We start from the raw sequence: 24,994 nt of genomic DNA, 5'->3' as shown, positions 1-24,994 counted from the left end.
GTACTACTACTTTTATTTGCACAGCAGAAGAAGACAAACGCGGAAGAAGAAGACGACAACAACAACAACGGTATGGCTGCTACGTCTGAGGTGAGTTTCTACACAACGTAAACAATTCAATGAGAATAATATAGAACTAAATGTTGTTGTCTCTTAACAACTCCGTGTTTGTGTGTCTCTTTCAGTCCGAATCCGAGGTGTTCGAGATTACCGATTTTACCACCGCGTCAGAGTGGGAAAGGTACTCCAATATTAATCTAAACCCATTTTGTTTACAATTTACTTTAAGAACTATATGCAATATCTTCTTGGCATTATAACGATGTATAAAGACGAAAACACTATTTACAAACTTTGCTTCAATGAAAGCATCCTGTCAGACGTTTCATCAATCAATCAACCAATGTTTATTTATATAGCCCTAAATCACAAGTGTCTCAAAGGGCTGCACAAGCCACAACGACATCCTCGGTACAGAGCCCACATAAGGGCAAGGAAAAACTCACAACCCAGTGGGACGTCGATGTGATTGACTATGAGAAACCTTGGAGAGGACCGCCTATGTGGGTGACACCCTTCCTCTAGGGGAGACCGGATGCAATGGACGTCGAGTGGGTCTGACATAATATTGTGAAAGTCCAGTCCATAGTGGATCTAACATAATAGTGAGAGTCCAGTTCATAGTGGGGCCAGCAGGAGACTATCCCGAGCCGGGTCAGCAGCGCAGAGATGTCCCCAACCGATGCACAGGCGAGCGGTCCACCCCGGGTCCCGACTCTGGACAGCCAGCACTTCATCCATGGCCACCGGACCTGTCCCCCCCCCCCCCCCCCTTTGTTTATGTATTGTTAATCTTAATGTATTTACGATGTTTAGCTATTAGTTATCCAATTTGGCTAGTTAAACTAATACTATACTGACAGAAGCACCATGAACAGGCTGTATTCAATCAATCAATCAAAGTTTATTTATATAGCCCCAAATCACGAGTGTCTCAAAGGGCGGCACAAGCCACAACGACATCCCCGGCTCATACCCCACATCAGCGCAAGAAAAAAACTCAACCCAATGGGATACAATGAGAAACCTTGGAGGGGACCGCAAATGTGGGGACCCACCCCTGTGCGACCGGTGCAATGGACGTCGAGTGGATCTAGTTAATAGTATTACAAAGTTTTGTGTATATTACAAGGTGTGCGTCACATTATTAGTTGTGTGTAGTAATATTTGAACGAGCTACAATATGTAAGACCCACAAAACGTAATTTAAAGTCAATTTCAGATTTAAAACAGTGTTTCAATAACTATTTGTGAGATACTGCAGTGATACCCCAACTTAAATGGGAACTGCACTTCTTTTGGAATATTGCCTATTCACAATCCTTATGAGACAAGCACACATATATTTGTATTATTATGTATTATAACTTGTGAATAAACACCAGCAAAAAGTCAGCTAACAATGGATGCAATTAGTCGCTCTATTCTGCCTATAAAGTGCTCTAAAACATCCAAAAACATCCATCAATGTTTTATATACAAGCTGTAAGTATATATGTAATGTAGTAACAGGCACATCCATAATAACATACTTAATGGCCTAGTGGTTAGAGTGTCCGCCCTGAGATCGGTAGGTTGTGAGTTCAAACCCCGGCAGAGTCATACCAAAGACTATAGAAATGGGACCAATTACCTCCCTGCTTGGCACGCAGCATCAAGGGTTGGAATTGGGGGTTAAATCACCAAAAATGATTCCCGGGCGCGGCACCACTGCTCCCCTCACCTCCCAGGGGGTGAACAAGGGATGGGTCAAATGCAGAGGACAAATTTCACCACACCTAGTGTGTGTGTGACAATCATTGGTACTTTAACTTAACAAAAACATCCATCAATGTTGTATATACAAGCTGTAAGTATATATGTAATATAGTAACAGGCACGCCCATAATAACATGTAATATTTACATATTCTAGTCATTTTAAGCATAATGTGGCATATTAATTTCACAGATACATCACGTTCCCGTTTTCTTTCAACAATAACAGCAACACTACTACTACTCGTGGCACTAAGTGTCATATAGGGGTATTTCTAAGTGCTAAACAAGAAAGACATTACAAACATAATAAATCAATCCCTTACTGTACTAAGTCTGCGCTCAGTGGGATGCTGCCTGATGGAATGTTCATGTCTTCCTGTATAGATGAAGAATGAATCATAATCCTCTTGCTAGTGAAAAAAAGGTGGCCGCAAACAAGCGTTTTTTTGTGTCATAGTTAAATGTCAAAGTTAATCAACTTCTCAGCTAATGGCCTTGAACCCTCTACTATCCAGGTGAGAGACATGATTTATAATCTAGGATTAACTTTGACCAACTCAGAGGCGATGCAGCAGCAGCTTAGTATGTCAATATAGCAACATAAGCTAGTTACCTCTCTGATCACTGTGCCACTAAAATTAGTTTGTTAATGTTAGCGCTTATAATAACAATATTGCTAATACTTGGTTAATATTCAGGTCACGAGATGTAAATTGAGTATTGTTGGCGGTTTTTGGATGTTTTTAGAAGCCTTTATGGACATAACATAGTACTTCCATTAGCTGCATTGTTAGCCACCTCGTACTTGCCGTATTTTAAGAATTAAAATACATATACACTACCGTTCAAAAGTTTGGGGTCACCCAAACAATTTTGTGGAATAGCCTTCATTTCTAAGAACAAGAATAGACTGTCGAGTTTCAGATGAAAGTTCTCTTTTTCTGGCCATTTTGAGCGTTTAATTGACCCCGCAAATGTGATGCTCCAGAAACTCAATCTGCTCAAAGGAAGGTCAGTTTTGTAGCTTCTGTAAGGAGCTAAACTGTTTTCAGATGTGTGAACATGATTGCACAAGGGTTTTCTAATCATCAATTAGCCTTCTGAGCCAATGAGCAAACACATTGTAGCATTAGAACACTGGAGTGATAGTTGCTGGAAATGGGCCTCTATACACCTATGTAGATATTGCACCAAAAACCAGACATTTGCAGCTAGAATAGTCATTTACCACATTAGCAATGCATAGAGTGTATTTCTTTAAAGTTAAGACTAGTTTAAAGTTATCTTCATTGAAAAGTACAGTGCTTTTCCTTCAAAAATAAGGACATTTCAATGTGACCCCAAACTTTTGAACGGTAGTGTATGTATTTTTTTTAAAGCGCAGTTCCCCAACTAGAGTTTTGAGATAAGAGCTGTCTTTCGGCTAATTGTTATGTTTTAAATTGTGAGCAAAAATCAGAGTTACAAGCATCCTCGCCATTATTTGGCGTATCAAATGCCAGTGAACCCAGTAAGATCTGCCCAAATCATCCGGTCTTACTCGGAAGGAAGAAAGTAAGCGGGAAGGACAGTGTTGCAAAGAAGTAGATGATATTCATTGAATTGAAGAAGGAAATCATCAACTTGGAAAAGCAATTTGAGTGTATCACTGCTCGTCAGCACCATACTGAAACAGAATGAGTCTAACACCAGCCAGGGATGTTAAAAATAATATCTAAATAGAGGAAATTTATCCATTAAAATATCTGCTGATGGTGTGTTTGACAGAGACACAGCTCAAAGGAGATACTATAGAATTATGCTCTCCAGGGTAAATGCTGTACATTATTATTGCATTACTTTATAAAACTACTGTAGATGTTAGTAGTACATTCTATTGTATTTATTTGTATACCATAACAATTAAGCTCTTAATTTGAGGTACTACTGTATTCAAACATGTTTGCTACTGAAATAATCGGCGAAACATTTTTAACCCTGATGCTTTATAATATCTGCTGACAGTAAAACATATTTCCTTATTTCAAGGTTTGTGTCAAAGGTTGAGGAGGTGTTAAATGAATGGAAGCTAATTGGCAACTCTACGCGGAGGTTATCCAGAGAAAAGGTAATTTGATTAAATCGAGTCGTTAATTTTTCTAGCTAAACACCTCTACTGCTATTTGACACTGCTTCTACGTTGTTCGAACACAGGGTGACTATACAAGTGGCACTTGGATTGAGGAATCTCAGGAGATTAATTTTGTGGATTTTAAATTCTCCATAACCCATTACGCCTTGGTGCAAGAACAGGACAACAGTGCAAATGTTGATTTGGAGGACGGTATGGGCAACTTCGCACTACATTACTGTGTGTCAATTTTGAGACTGTCACAACTCATCCAAATTTAAATATACTTTAAACTATGCTAAAAACAGTGCATGTTAGAGAGAATGTATATATTGTGTTACCAGAGACAGGTAAATCATTTTACTCATAAAGAGCTGTAATAATTACAACTGAATGTTTCACTAGAATTGACATTTTGCGTCATTAAAATGTCAGTACTGACACAGATGACACTTTATAGAGAACCGAGCCATGTTCTTAGAAAACACACATGCGAGACCTTCCACTCATCATTAACCCTGCAATATTTCCCTTATTTCCAGATGCCTTTCCCATTGCAATGCAGGACCTACTGTGCACAAACAATGATTTTCCCCCTCGAGCCCACTGTTTGGTCAGATGGTGAGTTCAATCCTCTATTTTATCCAGTGTACAGTTTATTAGGTAAGTCACAGTCCACACTTTTGGCCTTATCCCAATCCGATTTTGAGTCTCGATCTGATACTTTGACAATAGATTAAAGAACTGAAACATTTTTTATAGCAAGTAAGTAAAGTAAACACAGTAACATATTTTTCCATTTTAACCCAAACTCAGTTGCTAGAATTTTATCGTTAAATTAACGTCAGTTTTTACAGAAAAACGATACCACTGTTTTTTATGAAAATTCTGGCGACTGAACTGCTAGTTGTATTTTTCACCATAAAATCTGTTGTAATTTTTACAGCGTATTATTTGATGGAAAACCTTATTTGAAATCATAAGTCAAACAGATATTTAAAGGGGTCATACTATGATTTACAAAGAAATATTTTTAAAACACTTCATTTTGGTCTACATAACATGTATTGATGGTTCTTTGGTGAAAAATTTGCATGGATTTTGTTTGACATTCCTATTTGTAAGTGATATTTTTGCTCCCTTTTAAAACAGCTTTTTTTGAGAGGCATTGTTGTTAGATGCAAATTAACCCCTCTTTACCACGCCTCCATTTGCATTCGCCCCCGCCCGGGGTAGTTTTTTTAGCTCTCTCGCTTTTATTTTGCATTTTGGACATTGATGACCAGCACCAGCCGTCTGTTTTGAGTGACTTTCACCGCAACACAACATCCTAGAAGATATAGCGATATCACAGGCTCGCCGTGTTTTATTGTTGGCGTGATAAGGAGACTATATACGGGCGGACGACAGAAAGTAATCAGACGCCATATGCTGTCTGTAGCTATACACTATGGTTAAACTCCTACAGAGTCTGTATCTCTCCCGTACATATCTATGTGTATGTTTTTTTAAATTATTTGTTAATTGGATTTTTGACATATACAGTCCAGAAATAAAATTTAACATGTCAAATGTATTTTTCTCCCCCAGACAAGTAACCCACAACAATTGTATATACACTGAACAAAAATATAAACGTAACACTTTTGTTTTTGTTTTTATTTTTCATGAGTTGAACTCAAAGATCTAAAACTTTTACTTTATACACAAAATACCTATTCCTCTCAAATAGATCTTTGAGTTCAACTCATGAAAAATAGGAACAAAAACAAAAGTGTTGCGTTTATATTTTTGTTCAGTATAAAATACAAAATAATAAACCAAACGCCACAGACAACTGAATGTCCCCACCTAGGTGCAGCAATACACAAAAGGAGACAAAAGGCTAATCACTTATTTACCTTTCAATTACTTTTCAATCGGGGTTTAATTTGAGATCAGCATCTTTTACATATGATAGGAAACCACACCATACTTTTTAAAACTTCACAGAACAACTGTTCATTGTCAGCCTATTTTTCTCTAGTTTGACAAAATACAGAAGCTCTTTAATCCAGCCGGTTTGGCAAGCAGGCGCTTTTGCCTTCCAATTTAACACAATGAGTCTTCCAGCCAACAAAGTAGTAAATGCTATAAGATTCTTTTTGGATTTGCAAAGGGTAGATGACTGAGGTGCTACCCCAATTAGTCAGCTTAAAGGATTCAGTTCGATCTTTTTGCCAATTACAGAAGACCAAGTATTAGAAATGTCAGTCCAATAACTGCACAGGCATGGGCAAAGCCAAAACATATGTATTAAGTTAGCTAGACTGTTGAGACCGATCACATAATACCGATATTCCCTCATACATATCAGCCAGCCAGACCTTGGTATAATACATACGATGTATTAGCGTGCAGTGAATAAGGCTGTGTCTAGCACAAAAAGAATACTTATGAACTCTACTTAAAAACTCTGTCCAGATAGGGTCACTCCTACGTGACTTAATGGAATTCAGAGACTCAAGTGGAAAACATTATTGTAAATACATGTAATTGATCCTTTTAAAGCCAGAAGTGGCGTCAAAAAAGCATCTAAAACTGTGTCAGTCGGTAAGTTTGGAAACTTGAGAAAAGTATTACGAACAAAACTACAGATCTGTAGATATCTAAAAAAAAAAAGTGTTGTTTATGGATTGAAAATGTATCACAAAGTTGCTGGAAAGAGGCAAAAGTGTTGACAATGTATAAATCTTTAATGGTGTTGATACCCAGGCTTGACTATTCTAAAAAGGCACTATCGACGAGAGGGAGGGAAAGCATGATTAGCAGTGATGGGTGCAACACTAGAAATAGTCTATCAACCAAAATAGCGCTTGAACTGAATCCAAATTCTGAATGAGGTTTTTACGATTGGATTTTTCGTAAAAGGGGAAGTAGAAGAGTGGTTTGGAGAGTGAACCAGAGCCCTAAAAGGTACTGGTTTAGTTGAGTTAGCCTCCATAACCAGACATAACTAAGGGGGATATCCATGTGTTTTCTTCCAAAGTGATGACACAGCCAAGTAACTTACATGGTTGTTGTTTAAACTGATGGTCTTTATTTTCTTCATAACAATTTTGGACGAAGTACAATACGTTATCTAATCATTCCACCCTAAAAAACAGAGCAGTTCAAATATATTATGATAACCCGATATTATTATGATGACTGACATTCATGCCTATTGATTGTAAGTTTTTGGCCACAACTGTGTCGAGACTTGAAGCACATTATCATGACAATTGTGGTCAATAAGATGGTGATATGAACACACAATCCTTACATGATGCATGTTTCTGTTTCTGGTAACAGGTACGGTATTCGCGAGTTTGTGGTCATTTCCCCAGGAACCAACGTTGAGGCTATAATCAGCGAGTCAAAGTGCAATTTGCTTCTAAGCTCCATCTCCATTTCTCTGGGCAACAGTGGCTGGTAGGAGACCATCAACACAATCTACACTGTACAGTCACCAAAGATATTAACACAGCTTTTTAAAAATGTTTTAAAGTTTATTTTTCGGCCATGTCTGGAAAGAAAATCGAGGTGACATCTTCAGATATATATTTAAGCAGTGTACATTTTGAAAGATCAATTATATGATACTTTTAGAGAAGGTGGGGCGTGGTTTCATTTGCAATCTAGGAATTTCTCCAGAATCGAAAAACAGACTCTAAAAACAAGTTATAAAAGTCTTCTACTTGTCTTGGGGCAGCAATCACTCTGGGCGGGTTGAGCCGGCTTTCTCTCTGGCCCTGACAACATCCCGAACCACGGCGGCCTACGCATGGCGGTCCTGTGCTAGGTCGCAGGTGTTGGCGAACAAATCTCAGTTACACCAACGCAGGCCAACCACCTCCGGACCCAAGAGTTCGGAGAGGCCCTCCTTGATCGTCGGTGCCCTGGTCATCAGCTGTCCGCCAACGCGCTTGCGCCAGTGTGGCAGTGGGGCTGAGAGGAGGACACCGCAAACCATCTCACTCTCCGGCCGTCGAGTTGCATCACCCAACCAGGCCATAGACTAAGGTGTTGGTATCGACAGCCGGTAGATAAACAATTCATGGGTTGGCACCGTAAGATGTGGCAGAGGCAGTCATTGTTAAAGACCTCCAGCTCTCGTTGATCAGCTACCCTCATAGGTCACGTTTCCCCCCCATAAAAAAGGATAGTTCGAACAATGGCCTGGTAGATTCTCCGTTTGGTCACCAAGGCGATCTCCCTCTTGTCCCAGAGACAGTTGCGAAAATGCCCGAAAGCGGATCTGGCGGCACCTATGCAACGCACGATTTCAGCTGCACCCTGTCCTGTTGGAACCATCGTTGACCCAAGGTAGACGAAGAACTGCGCGTCCTACAGGTCGACGCCCTCAAGAGAGATTAGGTGCCAGGCATCTGCTGGGATCTATGACGTCATCACCTTTCACTTTGCTGCATTGATTCTGAGACCAACTGCGACAGCGGCATTGTGCAGGCTGTCTAGAGCACCTTGCACCTCGCCACTTGTGGATCCCATCAGGACGATGTCGTCTGTGTAGGCCAGGGTCGTCACCACAACCTCTTGCCAAGACATCTACGCCGGTGTAATCCTGGAACGCTGTGTTAAACGTGTAGTTAATGGCATAGTTAAAGTGAGTTGGTGATAGAGCACAACCCTGTCACACTCCAGTCTTGACCTCGATGGTTTCCTTTTCCTCACCATACACTCTCACTCGGGAACATGTAAAAGGGTAGTAGCTTTGTATGAGACGCTGCAGCTTCACTGGGATGCCGTCCGCCTGCATTCTACTCCAAAAGGCACCCTGATCAACTGAACCAAAGGCAGCTGCAAAGTCAATGAAGCAAAGGACAGTAGGTTGTTGGTTAGCCCACTCTTGTTCCAAGATGCGCCAGAGGTTGTTTATTTAATCAACGTACCCTCTACCGACTCTACCCGAAAGCCACCCTGAGAAGGACTGGTACAGACATCACACAGCGGCTTGGAACCTCTTTAGTTGAAGGATTGCAAAGGTCTGGGCAGAAACGTTAATCAGACTGCTACCCCTGTAGTTGGTGCACAGGTTTTTGTCAATTTTTTTTGCTTCGCTCCAGTCCTAAGGGAACTGCTTAGTTTCCCACCTAGCAGAAAAAAATTGGTGGAGCCAGGTAGCGAAGGCATTGGGTTCGGCTTTGTATATTTAAGTAGGGATGCCATCTTCTCCAGGTGCCTTGTTGTTTCAAGATTCTTGAATGTGGGCGGAACAGTGTTGCAGTCATACTTTTTGTTGGACGGCTGAACGGTAGTGTGAGTAGGCGGTGAGGTGTGATTTAGCAACTTGGAACTCGGCCTAATCAATCAGTAACATTTGTTATGAGCACACCATCCTGATCGCGGATCGTTTCATTGACACCTGTTGGTAAAGCTTGCGGGTGTTTTTCATGTTCTTCCTCTTATCAACAGCTGTGGTAACAATTGGCAATAGACAATAACTAAAATTGTACTGATTTGTACTTTGGTCTTACCCAAACATGTCAGGATTGCTCCTGACACATGGATCATGTGTTTGTGTTTTCCTATATTTAGTGTTTAGTTCCTGTCCAGTGCTCCTAGTTTTCTAGCTTGTGTTTGCAGCACCTTTACCTTGTTTGCCAGCACAAAGCACAGTTCTCGCTTAGTAATCTGGTCTATTTAGGTCCAGCTGTTGCTGCTGTCTTTGCTGGATCATTGTTTTTTTGTCTCTGTTTCACAGCGAATGTGTTCGCTTCCAAGGAGTCATTACATTGACTAGCTCTACTGCATTTGTTTTCTTTATGCTTCCGGTGCACTCTGAGCTGCACGTTTTTTAATATTTTGAATACAGTTTTGCCTGCATGCTGTCTCCTGCTGTCTTTTGCAATTTAGGATCATGACAAGTACTGCTATTTTGTGGCCCACACTCAACACAAACTGTCAACATTGTGTAGGATTTAATTCAAAATAGTTCTTTCTGCAAGGAAACATATCCTAAAACGAATTATTCTGTAACTATATATACAATAACATATACCTTACTGTATATTTTCTTAGTTGGTAAATCATTGTGTGGTTAACAGCTACTTGGTTACATTCGTGCTTTTAGCTTCAGATCAGGTCACATTTTAGTTATGTTGAATATTTCTAACTACTATTGTGTTTTGTTTTTTTGTCCTTTACAATCAGCCAAGTCCCCATGTTTGTGCAAATTCAGCAAAAGTGGAGGCGAATGTATGCTGGGGAATGCCAGGGACCTAGTGTCCGCACTGAATTTGAGATGGTTCATCTTCGCAAAGTACCAAGTCAGTACAACCACCTGTCCGGCCTTCTGGACATCTTCAAATCAAAATCAGTAAGTTCCAAATGTAGTGGAGCACCATAGTCAATAGTGTTTTATTTCTGTGGCAGAGGTATCATACACATTTTTATTCAGGGCAATTATGGCTGCCTTCAGAGGGCCACTTGTAACAGTAAATATACATGACTACAAACGTATAACAGCCTCATTACACAATTTACCTAGGCAACTATTTTGATTATTATGTGTTACTAACAGATTGATAACTTGCTTTGAAATTGTCAATCAAGGTGACAAGCAAACATTTAGGTATTTATTTTTGATAACTAAAAAAACATTTTTTTGTTGGATTATCATGTTGCATGATCTGATATTAAAGTGTACAACATATTAAATTGCATGCAGTACAGTGGAACCTCGATTTAGGAACTTAAGTGGTTCTTAAACAGGGTTTGTGAATCCAAAAGTTTGTATAATGAAGCAAATTTCTCCATAAGAAACAATGTAAATATGAATAATGGGTTCCAGCGTGGACAATTGCTATTTTCGTGAAGATTTGTACACTTTGGACACAATATAAAGTGCTGTATATCAAACACGCGTAATAAGACGGTGACGGATTAACTATCTCTATTACACACACACAGACACACACACACACATAAGTCCCTTTGGTGCCCTCACAAACGATCCGAAATCACAAAAATTCTTAACTTTAACAACCATATTGCTACAATAATAACAATTTAAAAAAGTTCAATCCAATCACATTATATGAGGAGCTGACAAGAAAGGAGCAGACATACAGAGGGAGACAAGGAAGGGATCAGAGCAGTGGCGTGCGGTGACGTTCATGTCAGGTGAGGCACTGACTTTATCACAGTCAGATTTACAAACATATGAACCCTAAAGAGTATCTTATTCACAATTTGATTGGCAGCAGTTAACGGGTTATGTTTAAAAGCTCATACCAGCATTCTTCCCTGCTTGGCACTCAGCATCAAGGGTTGGAATTGGGGGTTAAATCACCAAAAATTATTCCCAGGCACGGCGCCGCTGCTGCCCACTGCTCCCCTCACCTCCCCGGGGGTGAACAAGGGGATGGATCAAATGCAGAGTACAAATTTCACCACACCTAGTGTGTGTGTGACAATCATTGGTACTTTAACCTAACTTTAACTTTACACTTACAAACTGTAGCACACAATAAAGCACATTTAATTAAAAAAACGTTATTATGGTCTTAACTTTACTTATAAATGCGGGAGCGTTGTGAATGAATGAAATATGAAATCCGCGCTGCATTCTGCAGGTGTACCTAATGTTGTGTCCCTGTTCACGGCTCCTCCGGCGCGCCGCGCGAGCATTGTTGTTTTTGCACTTTTTGGCTTCTTGTTAAGTGACTTTTTTTGGGTGGATTTGGTCTTGCACGTGGAGGGTTTGGGTGTGGGTTTTGGTTGGTGTGGCGCTCCCGTCGGGCGATGCATTCTGCGGCGGGAGTGTTAACCGGCACCAGGAGGCGGGGTTATGAGACGAGCCTCACACAGTGTGTCTTGGCAGCAGTTTTATGATCGCTCAGCACTAAAAATACGTTACACACATACAGTTGTTGACAAAATACACTGTACATTATATACCTCAGCTAACTAAACTATGGAAATGTATAATATAATTCATATAGCAATACGGTCTCACTGCACAGCAGGCCAGCAGTTAGCCGAGTCATTGCGCACAATCCATGTTGAGGGCGAGGCACAACGCAGTGACGTGCCTCAACTGGCTGCTGATCACCGCACCGTCTCTTCTCAGTATTTGAACGGCAAATGTGAAAATAAAAATAAAAATAATCTAAAACTGGTGAAGTTAAATGGAAAATAACTTTAGTATAATCACTGGATACATATAACAATTTAATGTTTTTTTTTTCTTTTTACTTTTTTTTTCTTTCCATGATGGCAGGTGAGGCCGTGCCTCCCCTGCCTCTAGTGACTGCACGCCACTGGATCAGAGAGAAGGGCTGTGTGTGCATGCTTGAAGTTCTTTTAGTCTGCTCTGAAATAAGTCTCTGTTAGCATTTTTTTCCTGAAAATCCGTTCTCATCACAATTAAAACTTGCTTTGTTGATTCTTCTATATTTGTGAGCGCCATTAAATAGTCCTTATTTTTTTGAAAACATTTTTTTTAACTACACAGCGATTATCTCCTTTCCACACCGGTCTGGGCTCTGCCTCCCCAACAGTGCCCTGCTTTTTGCCTGCAGATAGGGCACAAAATGAATGAATGAATGAAGTGTTAGTACACAGAGACATGGTTCGCACACAGAGGCATATTTGGCTGGATCGAAAAGTTTGTAAATAATAAATATTTGGGGCAATTCAGGAATTATGCTGAGTCAACCGGAATGTGTTTTTTTTCTCACGTTTCTTTTCTCTGCAGGGATACACCATGTACCCCTTACCTCCAATCAACATTGCAATCCGTTTTACCTACATTCTTCAGGACTGGCAACAGTATTCATGGCCACTGCAGCCTCCAGGTGGGCACACATGATGACATGATGATTATTGATGATTATCCCACCAGTGTACACTAACTTTCCCAAAGCATTGAGTTGTGTGCGATTAAGATGGCCGTTTTTAAATGGCTGTCAAAATGTTTAATACTGTGGACGTAATTTGCAGTGGTGTACAGGAGGTCCACAGTCTAGGAACAAGTTTCGTTCCTACAACTGTGATGTAAGTCAAGTTTTAGTGTCAGTTGGAACTTGGAAAAATAGTCAATACAATAAAACAACATGTTTCTCTTATGATCTCTGTTGTCTTCCACACTGGAAGTGGTGTTGCAAAGTTTGCTTTATTGGTAGGAGAAAGTGCTAATAATGAGACCACTACCTTGCTTAGTTATCGTTATAGGGCGGTGCATGGAGCCAATGTTGATGTCTTCAATTTTTTTAATGTTTATTTTCGATTCACTTTCACTGTCTTTTTCTTTGACACGTTTCCGCAAGAAGAGCGTGCCTCACGCTTGAGAGACTTATTGGAGGTTAAAGTTGTCCTTCCTCAGTGTAGCAAAGTCATAATTTTAGACACAATGGACTCAAGCATGTTAAAGGAACACCTGCATGGATGGAACCTCCTGTTTTTTTTTGGCTTGCTACTCTTGTTTTTTGTCCTAAGTTGACTGCACGCTGGCCTCGGGGCCTGCTGTGGGACTGGGTGCCTCTGTGTGGGTGTCTGTGCTCTTTTGCCCATCAAGAAGTTGTTGCTTGATGGATAGATGTTAGGCTGCTTTGTAAGAGCCCTTTACCAAAGCACTTAAAGTATAATGCAATCACAAATAGATATATTTTTTACAGCTAATAAATTACATTTAAGCAATGCATGACAATTTGTCCCAAATGACATCCATATACAGAAGTACCTCAACTAACGAGTTTATTTGCTTCTGTGACAAAGCTCTTAACTCAAAACACTTGTATCTCAAATTGTTTCTCATTTCAATAAATTAAACAAAGTAAATTTGTGCTTGCCCCCTAAAAACAGCACCATTTTAACATGTAACAGAAACTTTAAAAATAAAAACTAACTTATGAATAAGAAATATTGTATGAAAATAATACAATATAATGTACTACTAATAGCTACTACAGTAGCTTTCTGAAGTAATAATAATGTACAGCATTTACATGGAAGTGGACTTTTATGATATAGCTTTCCAGCTGCTTCTCCATCAATCCCACCATCAGCAGCTTTTCCATATTTTCATGGGTAAATGTCTGCTGTTTAGACATTATTTTATTATTAATGGCTGGCATTAAACTCATTCTGATTTAGGATGGTGCAGACTAGCAGTGATACGCTCAAATTGCTTCACCAAGTTGGTGACACGCTCTGTTATGTTTTTGAGGATTTATTTGATTCAATGAAGATCATCCACTTCTTCTTCTCAGGCCTGTCTTTCACACTCACTCTTTTCCTTCACGTGATAAAAAAACAAAGTAATGTCAATGGTGAGGATGCTTTTAACAAAACATTTTGCATGCAGCCCAAAGCGTAACAATTAGTCAAAATTAGGCCGATACTTTACAGCCAATGATGATTCATAGTTGTTTATCTTGTACACATCCTTGCCCTGTGTCAGAACTCAAACGTCAACCAAGTCTTTTGCTTGATGGCCTTTGTATTTTTATTTTTACACACGTCAATGTTTACGCTTGCTTTTTGGCAGACTTTGACAACATTCTGAGAGGCGAGGTGGGAGAAGAGGAGTTTGGAAAGCTTCCATTTGGGGCATGTGAGGAAACAATAAGGTAACATGATATGTACAATATTATAATATTTACATTGTTTACACCGGAGTCGCACAGTTGCAGGTGCAGAGGCTTTTGAGCAATGACTAGGGGTGTAACGGTTCCAAGTTCCTACAGGCAACACAGGTAATTTGCCACTTGTTAGAGTGTTAGAGTCACATTTCTATTCCGTAAGCAAATGCAGTGTAGCCCAAAGCGTGCAAAAGAGAATCCAAAACCTGCAAACCCTCTATTGTCGTTGAAGTCTCCTGTTTAAGAACATTTCGCCCTACCGGTGAAATACGTGAACAGACAAAGACAAGTGGTACCGTTACACCCCTAGCAACAACCGTGTTTTTAAGATTTGGCCTTAATACATCACCACAATGAGTTACATTATTTTAAAAAGTGTCTCAAAAATAAGATATTTATCAATTAGGAACTACAGACCATTTAATTGGACTCAAAAGTAGTCACTAAAGGACTCACAAGCAGTTAATTGTGGTAGTGTGAAGTGTGAAGTGAATTACATTTATATAGCGCTTTTTCTCAAATGACTCAAAGCGCTTTACATTGTGAAACCCAATATCTAAGTTACATTTAAACCAGTGTGGGTGGCACTGGGAGCAGGTGGGTAAAGTGTCTTGCCCAAGGACACAACGGCAGTGACTAGGATGGCGGAAGCGGGGATCGAACCTGCAACCCTCAAGTTGCTGGCACGGCCGCTCTACCAACCGAGCTATACCGCCCCAATGGTACAGTGCCTTCAAGACAAAATAAATAGTTTTGACTCGATGTCAGGTATTGGTTTGGCGCTACCAATGTGAAGTCCAATGAAGTATCATTGCAATTAAGATTAAAAACAAGATACTAGGAGACAATGCAAAAAATTATCATGATAGCTTTACTAGTTCTGTAAATTCAAAAGTGCCTTCTGAGAAAGAATAATGTATTCCTTCCTTGACATGCAAAGACTTCATATACTGTATTTTCCACGCTACAGAGCGCACCGGTATGCACCCACTAAATTCTACAAAAAAAACGTTTTCCATATATTTTTACATATTACAAGCCGCAGATATATACGTTGTGAAATGAGTTATTTACAGACATGTTTTGTAAATGTCCAAACAGTGTCTGTAACACACAGTAAAACTGCCAATCAATCAAAACAGAAGTCATTGTCATGGACCCACTAGCTGTAGAAGCTAGCTCTCCAATCAGCTAAACAGACTCAATAAGTCCACTGTGACGTTTCGGTAAATTCACTGAGGAATTTGTGAAACCGAAACAATACAAAAAGAATGCCATTGTAAGTTAACAATGCTAACACAGACACTCCTAAATGTGCTGGCATATGAGCTGATGCTAACGACGCCAGGTTGATTATACTACAATAGCGCGTACAACACTCCTACAGACATCACACATGGGACAGTTTAGTGAGTATAAGTTTTAATTATACTGTAAAACTTACAAACGTTGCTTGGAGTGATAAATGAAGAATCCATGTGAGTCGAAACACTGCATTGCTGGAAGACGAACACGGCAGTCTGGTTAAAAAAAGACAAAAAGCACTACCCGTAAATGGAAGGACACCTGCAATGAGAGAACCCGCCATAGCACAAAAAAATAAAACACTTTCAAGGTGTATTTGCTTGTTTTTTTAAAAACGATTTTATTATGGCTGTTATCCGTGAAAAATCCATTAATTAGCCACACTGTCTTAAAAGCTGCAGGGTTCAAAGTGTAAGAAAAAAGTAGCGGCCTATAGCCGGGACTTTACGGTAGATTACTATTTGTATTGATTTTACTAACGGAGAATGGTGAGTAAAAAGGAGAGAAGAATGACTGGTCTTTAGTCAGCAGATGATTAAATTCCTGAACACAAATCTTTTTGCACAACATTTAGGATCCAGAGCAAGGAAGGCAAAGTGAAGCTAAAAGCTATTCTTACTAGGGACAAAAAAATGCGAGGCAAAAGAAATTGAGTGCCGCATGGAAGTACACAGAAGACCAACACTTGTCAAGGTACAAAGCACAATGATCCAGGAACAGGCGAAACTAATTAGGCTCGCTTGATTAAACAACCTCTAAAGGCTTAGTGGCCACATGCGTGCACAGCACCTTTTAGCTCGTATATCCAAAATTGTGTACACAACTGAATTGGGGTCTTATGGCCACTTATGTGGACACTTATACTGCCATCTGGTCGTGTCAGAAGAGTATAACATACAATGGAATTTGGGAAAAAAAGTGTAAAAATAAGAATTAGCATGTCACTAAACATGAAGTACACGTTTGTGTACTTATGGACTAAGTACATCATATCAAAAGATGATTCTTAGTTTTTATTCTAATTAGGGTCCAATAAGCCCAAATAGCAAAGAGAAATTAAAAAAAGCATGTAAACAAACAGCTTGGGCCCTAAGAGGTTTTAACTAAGAAAAACAGGTGTGCTGGCAGGAAACAGAACAGAAAGTGAAGGTGCAGCAAAACAAGAATCCAACAGGAAGTAGAACCAAAATAGGAGCACCAGAACAGGAAATGATACAAAACACAGACAAATAGCGAACAAAGTCAAAACCGTCACGTGGGATCATGACATATAGACCTTGATGTCATAATTTTCACTCAAATGCCATCTCACAGGTGCATCTAATGGCTGTAATTTCCGAAATGTCACACTTTTGTGAAACATCCTAAATTAAAGCACAAAGTTTATATTTTAACCGCAACCCGATTTGAATAATTTTGGTTATGATGTATTCAAGGCAAAATCACTGAATCTAATCATGTACATTTTCAATCCCCACTCAACCTTTGTCCAAATAACTAATAAGTTAATAACTGAACCTCTTGTCCTTCTAAAGTGAGCTACAGCTTTCAACCACGTGGCCTGACTTGGCAGAAGGCACCGTTTTGGACAATGATGTCTACAGGTAATCAAGTCAACCGTAACTGTTTTTTTTCTGTCTTTCCACCTTGCATTGTATCATTCACTGTGCCGGTTATATTCCAACGGTGACATGATCTCTAAAACATTATAAACACTCATATAATTGATCAGCTTAAGCAAGAAGGGGAGATTAATCAGTGAATATTATCTTTTGAAATTGCTGTAAGTGTTCTAAAATGCCCGATATTTCTCAAATATTAAGCAGTTAGTTAGATCACAAGAGGTACCTGACTGTATGTATGCATGCACCATTTTTACCTACTGGTAAAAAATATCATAAAAAGTCATAAATACATCGGGCGGTGCAATATTTCTTCAAACGTGAGATACTCCCATCGAGTCTTGCATCTCTCAAGCCCCACCGACTTTCCTGCGAATTCCAATTTGTGTGAGGCTGTGAACTGTTTAATGCATTGCAGCTTACCGTAAGTCATTATTATAGTGGCAATTAAGTTGGCTTATCAAAGAGTTTAACATACTGGAAAACTAACTACATTTTGTGGGAATGTTTATCCTTCTCAAGATTATTACCATTACTATTTTAAGGCTCCCGGATGCGTCCCCCTAAAACCTATTGGGTAGTTAGTTATAAACTGGTGGCACATACCCCGTATGCGTTCCATTCAGTGCGATTTGCATTCACTCACAAAATGAATGAATTCAACTTTATAACGATTGTCTTCTGAACATTCCCGAGTTTTACAAGTTTCAAAACCAGTTACCTCTTGTCTACGCGACAATCGATCATCGTAGCCTGCGTTTTGTGCACGCAGAAATCTCCGCATGAGGATATAACCCGGAAGTGGATACCATTCTTGCAGCAGAAGTCGCGTTCATGGCACAATCAATGATCATTCGCTTTTTCTGCTCTTGAATCACCATGTCAGCGTTACCGCCAATCTGCAGGCCTCAATTTCCATTGAGTTTTGATGGCCCGCAAAATGTTATTGGAAAAAAAACAACCGTAAAAATGTAAGAAAAAAATAAGCATAAATATGTAAAGAGAAATTGATACTAATAATAATGTTTAAGGCTATCAAATTGAATTTGGCTAAATCATGAATAATCACAGTTGATTATTCGTTTCCATATACAAATTTGCTTATAAAAAGTCTCCAATATTTGTACACAAATGCAATTTTATTGTTAGAATGTCATCCAGGAACGTTTTTAAACTTTATACTTGAATGCATGGTATTTATTTGCACAAAACTTGCTAAAAGTTGTATCTAAAGTTCTTTCAGGTTGTATTTTGTTGTGAAATTTGCCAGCGAGAACACCAGTCGTAGTCTTCTCATTTCTGCAGAGCAGCGCTGCCGTTATCTATTGTGCTAATTGCTAATTGTGTGCTTTTAAAGTGTTTGTTTGCCTTTTTACAGCATTTTCCAAGTTTTGCTAGCTCAATATAAATTTGCAGAAAACAATAGACCAGCGATGTGTGGTTTGAAACATTCAGGAATTATCCACAGCATTGTTGACGTTCCCCCACTCCAGCTGCATGCCAAATAGGTCAAATGGATTTTATTTCAACAAATCCATATTTTTGTTATTTGACAGTGACCTTGACCCTCTGCATGCGCCTCATTGGTCTGTCCGGGCCAGGGCAGTTGAAAATCCTCAGTGCTTACTAGGTAAGATATGTCAATTTGGTGTGATTTGTAATTTAATACAAAAGTCCAATTTATACATAATTGATATTAGTTAGGACTTTCAATTATTCTAGTTACTGTTATTTTTTTTAGTTTTGAGTCATCAACAGTACTTTTTCTTTTTTTAATTTACACTACAATGTTGGCATTGTGTAAGCATTGTTAACAGTAAATACCCCCAAATTGTTGTCCTCATTAAAGTGGAACTGCACTTTTTTTGTAATGTTGCCTATCATTCACAATTCTTATGGAAGACAAGAACACATGTTTTTATTTTATGCATTCTAACTCGTAAATTTACGCGAGCAGAAGTCTGCTAACAATGGAGCCAATGGAAGTTGCTCTTTTCCGCCTATAAAGCACTCGAAAAACATCGAAAAACATCCATCATCGTTTTATATACCGGTACATGCTGTAAGTATATATGTCATGTGGTAACAGGCACAATCACAATACCATGTAATATTTACGTATTTTGCTTATTTTAAGCATAAGGTGGCGCATTCATTTCAGACGCATCACAATGTGTTTCCCTTTAACAACAACAATTACTACTACTCACGGCAGACCTCATGAGAGACAACAAAGACTACTTTGAGACAAATGATGATCCAGAACCTCATATTTTATGATCCTGAATATACGGAGGATGAGCTACAAGTTTTAGAAGCTGTGTGCTAAACATATTCAGCTTTAATGAAACACTAAGCATCATGTAGCAGTATTTCTAAGTGCCAAACAAGAAATACATACTTTGAACATAATGAAACAATCACTTACTGTACAATGTCTGCTCTCACTGGGATGCCGACTGATGGGATGTTTATATTTTCCTGTTTAGATGAAGAATTACTTATAACCCTCCCGCAGGTATAAAAAATAAAAAGGTGGCCACAAACTAGCATTTTCATGTTTTTCTCGCCATGTCTGGGTATTAGTTTAATGTGAAAGTTGACCAGCTCCTTGGTTTATTGCCGCATTTTTCTACTATACAGGTGAGCGGCATAATTTATAATTTAGAAATAACATTCACCAGCTCAGAGATGATGCAGCAGCAACAGCCTAATATGTCGATATAGTATTATAAGCTACACTGAACAAAACAATAAACACTTTTGTTTTTTCTCCCATTTTTAATACGTTGAACTCGAAGATCTAAAACTTTAACTATATACAAAAAAGACGTATCCCTTTAAAATATTATTCACAAATTTGTATACATCTGTGTTAGAGAGGACTTCTTCTTTGCCAAGATAATCCATCCCACTTCACAGGTGTGGCATATCAAGATGCTGATTAAACAGCGTGATTATTGCACAGGTGTGTGTGCCTTAGGCTGCCCACCATAAAAGGCCCCTCTGAAATGTGCAGTTTTATCACTGCTGTTGCCTGTAAATGGAATGTTCATTTCTTCACAATAAGCCATCTCTAAAGGCATTTTTTAGAGAATTTGGCAATACATCCAGCCGGTCTCACAACCGCAGACCATGTGTAACCACACCAGCTCAGGACTTCCACGCTCAGCAGGTGCACCTCCATGATTGTCTAAGACCAGCCACCTGGACAATTGGTTTGCATAACCAAATAATTTCTGCACCAACTGTGAGAAACCAGTTCAGTTAGCGTCAGTTTGTCGTCGTAACCAACTTGAGTGGGCAAATGCTCACATTTGATGGCGTCTGGTACATTAGAGAGGCGTTCTCTTCATGGTTGAATCTCGGTTTTCACTGTTCATGGCAGATGACAGATGGTTTGCTGATGTCAACATTGTGAATCGAATGGCCCATGGTGGGGGTGGGGTTATGGTATGGGCAGGCGTATGTTATGGACAACGAAAGCAAGTGCATTTTATTGATGGCATTTTGAAAGCACAGAGTTTGTGCCATTCACCTGAGACCATCACCTCAAGTTGCAGCATGGCAATGCACGGCCCCATGTTGCAAGGATCTGTACACAATTCCTGGAAGCTGAAAACATCTCAGTTCTTCCATAGCCAGCATACTAACTGGACATATATGGCGTATACGACAGCGTGTAATGCCAATATCCAACAACTTGGTACAGCCATTGAAGAGGAGTGGACCAACATTCCACAGGCCACGATCAACAACCTGATCAACTCTATGCGAAGAAGATGTGTTGCACTGCATGAGGCAAATGGTGGTCACACCAGATACTGACTGCTTTTCTTACCCCCCCCCACACTCACAATAAAGCAAAACTGCTCATTTTAGTTGGCCTTTTATTGTGAGCAGCCTAAGGCACTCCTGTGCAACAATCATGCTGTTTAATCAGCATCTTGATATGCCAAACCTGTGAGGTAGGATGGATTATCTTGGTTAAGAAGAAATGCTCACTAACACAGGTTCGTGAACAATTTTTGAGACAAATAGGTATTTTATGTATAAAGTAAAAGTTTTAGATCTTTAAGTTCAACTCATGGAAAATAGGAGCAAAAACAAAAATGTTGCGTTTATATTTTTGTTCAGTGTTGTTACCTGTCTGCGATCACGGCGCCATTAAAAGTAGTTTGTCTGCATTAGCGCCTATAATAACAACATCACTAATACTTGGTTAATATTCAGGTCACGAGATGTAAATTAAGTATTTTTTGCATTTTTTAAATGTTTTTTTAGAGGGCGCAATAGAGTATTCTCATTAGCTGCATTGTTATCCACCTCGTACTTGCATGCAATGCATAAAATAAAGAAATACATATGTGTTTTTGCCTTACAAAAGGATTGTGAATGATAGGTAAAATTACCCCAAAAAGTGCGGTTCCCCTTTAAGGCATAGGTATGGAATAATTCTGATATTGTTCAGGGATACTGCTTGTGTATGTTCTGACTACACCTGCACAGCTCATCAAACCATTGATTTATAACATTGACAATGTTATGAACAAGTCATATTATAACAATTGGAGAACAATGGTCCTGCAGGACATGTATGACGTGTTTCTCGTAGTTTTCTCACATATAATTTGTATCCTTTATGTATCTTTCATTTATTAGCTCCTCATATCCAAGTAAATAATACAACAAGAAAGGCCCATGCTCCCATTTTAGAGATATTATGTTTTCCTGGATTATGTCGAAAAAACATTGTACAACATTTTAAAATGTTGTTGACAGATGAAAGTTGCTCGGGATAGGTATTCATTTTCCAGTTGTAATTAAAAGCAATGTTTGGTGTTTTTTTTCTACGAATATTACAATAAATACGGCAGTGTCCACCAGTGTTACCATTCGTTCCTTCCTTTTTCAGATCCGAAACAATTCACCTGGAGTTAAACGCAGCACATGTCAGACCGAGGAAGGCAGGCAGGGGCAGCAAAACAAACTGGCTGAAAAGTAGGATTATGTTAATGGCGGCAAAAGGAGTTGTAAAACTGCCATGTCCACCAGGTAGTTGGATCAAAAAAATATTTTTTTCTTCTGGTTGCTTTGTAAAAACTGTGACAGAATCAGAAATCTCCTACAACCATGAAGCCCCAGGTGCTTTTTTTGGAACATAAAAACAGAGGGTTACAGTCGCTGTCAGGCGTTTTACATATACTCATCATGGACGTACTGCACAATCACCTGCAGTAAGCTGTTTATCGATGTTGATGAAGGGGGATAGGGTATATTGTCAACATTTGCATTTCACTCTAAGGGAGATTTCCCAGAAAAATGGGGAAAAAAGGCATTTTCATTTTAATTGTATTTCACCGATAACTCTGTTTAAAAAAAAAAAAAAAGAAAAAAAAAAGACCCCTTCTAATCATTTAGCTATCTATTCTGAGGGGAAAGTAAGAGGCATGCAAATTATTTCAAGACAGTTTTCTAGCTCTACAAATTCGACAATTGTGTCAGTTTTGTTAATTATTAGGATGAAGAGTGGGTCTTAAATGGGAACTGCACTTTTTTGGACTTTTGCCTATCATCCACAATCCGTATGGAAGACAAGAACTCATGTTTTTTTTTTTAATGCATTGTAACTCGTAAATAAATGCTAGCAAAAGTCAGCCAACAATGGAGGTAATGGGATTTATGACGTCATTGTGTCTATTGTGCCCATAAAGCCCTCTAAAAAACATCCAAAAACCGCCAACAATACTCCATTACAACTTGTGACCGAAATTTTAACCAAGTATTAGTGATATTGTTATTATAAGCACTAACGTTAGCGGCACCATAATCACAAAGCGCTAACTAGCTCATGTTGCTATATTAACATATTGAGCCGATGAGCTGCTGCATCGCCTCTGAGTTGGTGAAAGTTAATTCTAGATTATAAATCATGCCTCTCACCGGAATAGTAGAAGGTTGTAGCCATAAACCGACAATTTGGTCAACTTTGACATCCAACTAAGAGGTAGATGGCGACCAAGACATTTAAAGATGCTCATTTTTTAAAATTTGCATGAGGATTATGATTATTTCTTCATCCAGGCGAGAAAATATAAACATCCTATAAGTCAGCATCCCAGTGAGAGCAGACATTGTACAGTTAGTGATTGTTTTATTACGTTAGTAGTTTGTCTATTTTGTTCAGCACTTAACAACATTGCCGCATGATGCTTAGTGTTTTGCTAAAGCTGCATCTGTTTAATACACAGCTTCTAAAACTTGCAGCTCAACCTCCTTATATTCAGGCTCAAAAATATAAAATTCTGGGTCATCATTTGTCCCAAAGAAGTCTTTGTTGTCTCTCATGAAATCTGCCCTGTTGTTGTTGAAGGGAAAAGCAAACGTGATGCATCTGTGGAATTAATAAGCCGCTGTATGCTTTAAATGATCAAAATACGTAAATATTACCTATTTTTATGAATGTGCCTGTTACTACATTACATATATAAGTACAGTGTGTATATAAAACGATAATGGATGTTGTTTAGTGCTCTTTATAGGCCAAATAAAGTGAGACCCCTTGGCTCCATTATTAGCTCACTTTTGCTAGCATTTATTTGCAAGTATGCATTAAAAAAACAAAACATTTGTGTTCTTGTCTTAAACAAGTTGAAAAACTTATTCGGGTGTTACCATTTAGTGGTCAATTGTACGGAATATGTACTTCACTGTGCAACCTACTAATAAAAGTCTCAATCAAAACATAAGGATTGTGAATGATAGGCCCAGTACCCTCCTTAAGTTTAACTACGACAGTCTCGTGTGATATATTGGGTACAGTCATCCCTCGCCACATCACACACAAAAATTGTGGCTTTACCACATTGCAGATTTTTTAAAAATATTTTCAAATTATTTTAAAGCATATATTACAAGTTTCTAGTCCTAAATTGGCCCTAGTGTGTGAATGTGAGTATGAATGTTGTCTGTCTATCTGTGTTGGCCCCTGCGATGAGATGGCGACTTGTCCAGGGTGTACCCCGCCTTCCGCCCGAAAGCAGCTTAGATAGGCTCCAGCACCCCCCGCAACCCCGAACGGGGCAAGCGGTAGAAAATGGATGGATGGATAGTCCTAAATTAAACACTTTAAAGCAAAACAATATAATAAATAAACTAAAAATATCAACACTACAGCGTTACTATACTGGATTAAAAAAGTGTTATGCTGGCTAAAGGGTGTTACTTCATGTCGAGAGTGTTATCATAATGTGCAAAAAGTTATTCAGAAGTAGTAGGCTGTTTTTTATGCTCTGGCTATGAAAATATTGGATTTCTCATTCAGGGACGAGAGATGACTGTATAACATTCATGTGATGCTGTTTGTTTCAATTTTGTCAGAAAACAGTAAAAACATGTCTCTAACATACACATTAGTTTTTAAAAAAAATTATATAATATTTGATAACTTCAATTTGTTTTGGTTCCTAAAAAAAAAAATTAAAAAAATGGTAATACGTGAGGGCAGCACGG

The 24,994-nt window shown here is 39.0% G+C and overlaps 1 protein-coding gene across 1 annotated transcript in view; it reads left to right on the top strand.

Annotated features, from left to right (window-relative positions):
* The first annotated feature begins 2 nt into the window (after positions 1–2).
* The window catches only part of rab3gap1 (RAB3 GTPase activating protein subunit 1), a 50,166-nt gene continuing 25,174 nt past the window's right edge, over positions 3–24,994 (top strand). The window contains exons 1-11 of the mRNA XM_062067537.1: positions 3–90; positions 186–241; positions 3,849–3,927; positions 4,014–4,143; positions 4,473–4,551; positions 7,264–7,383; positions 10,123–10,288; positions 12,671–12,770; positions 14,462–14,543; positions 17,396–17,464; positions 19,039–19,112. Of these exons, the coding sequence (XP_061923521.1) occupies positions 73–90; positions 186–241; positions 3,849–3,927; positions 4,014–4,143; positions 4,473–4,551; positions 7,264–7,383; positions 10,123–10,288; positions 12,671–12,770; positions 14,462–14,543; positions 17,396–17,464; positions 19,039–19,112 (973 nt within the window). The 5' untranslated portion in view covers positions 3–72. The remainder of the gene's footprint in view (positions 91–185; positions 242–3,848; positions 3,928–4,013; positions 4,144–4,472; positions 4,552–7,263; positions 7,384–10,122; positions 10,289–12,670; positions 12,771–14,461; positions 14,544–17,395; positions 17,465–19,038; positions 19,113–24,994) is intronic.

This window comes from Entelurus aequoreus, linkage group LG13 (genome assembly GCF_033978785.1).
Source record: "Entelurus aequoreus isolate RoL-2023_Sb linkage group LG13, RoL_Eaeq_v1.1, whole genome shotgun sequence".
Lineage (NCBI taxonomy): Eukaryota > Metazoa > Chordata > Actinopteri > Syngnathiformes > Syngnathidae > Entelurus > Entelurus aequoreus.
Note: the sequence above shows the minus strand (reverse complement) of the source record. Positions and strands in the feature narration are given on the sequence as shown.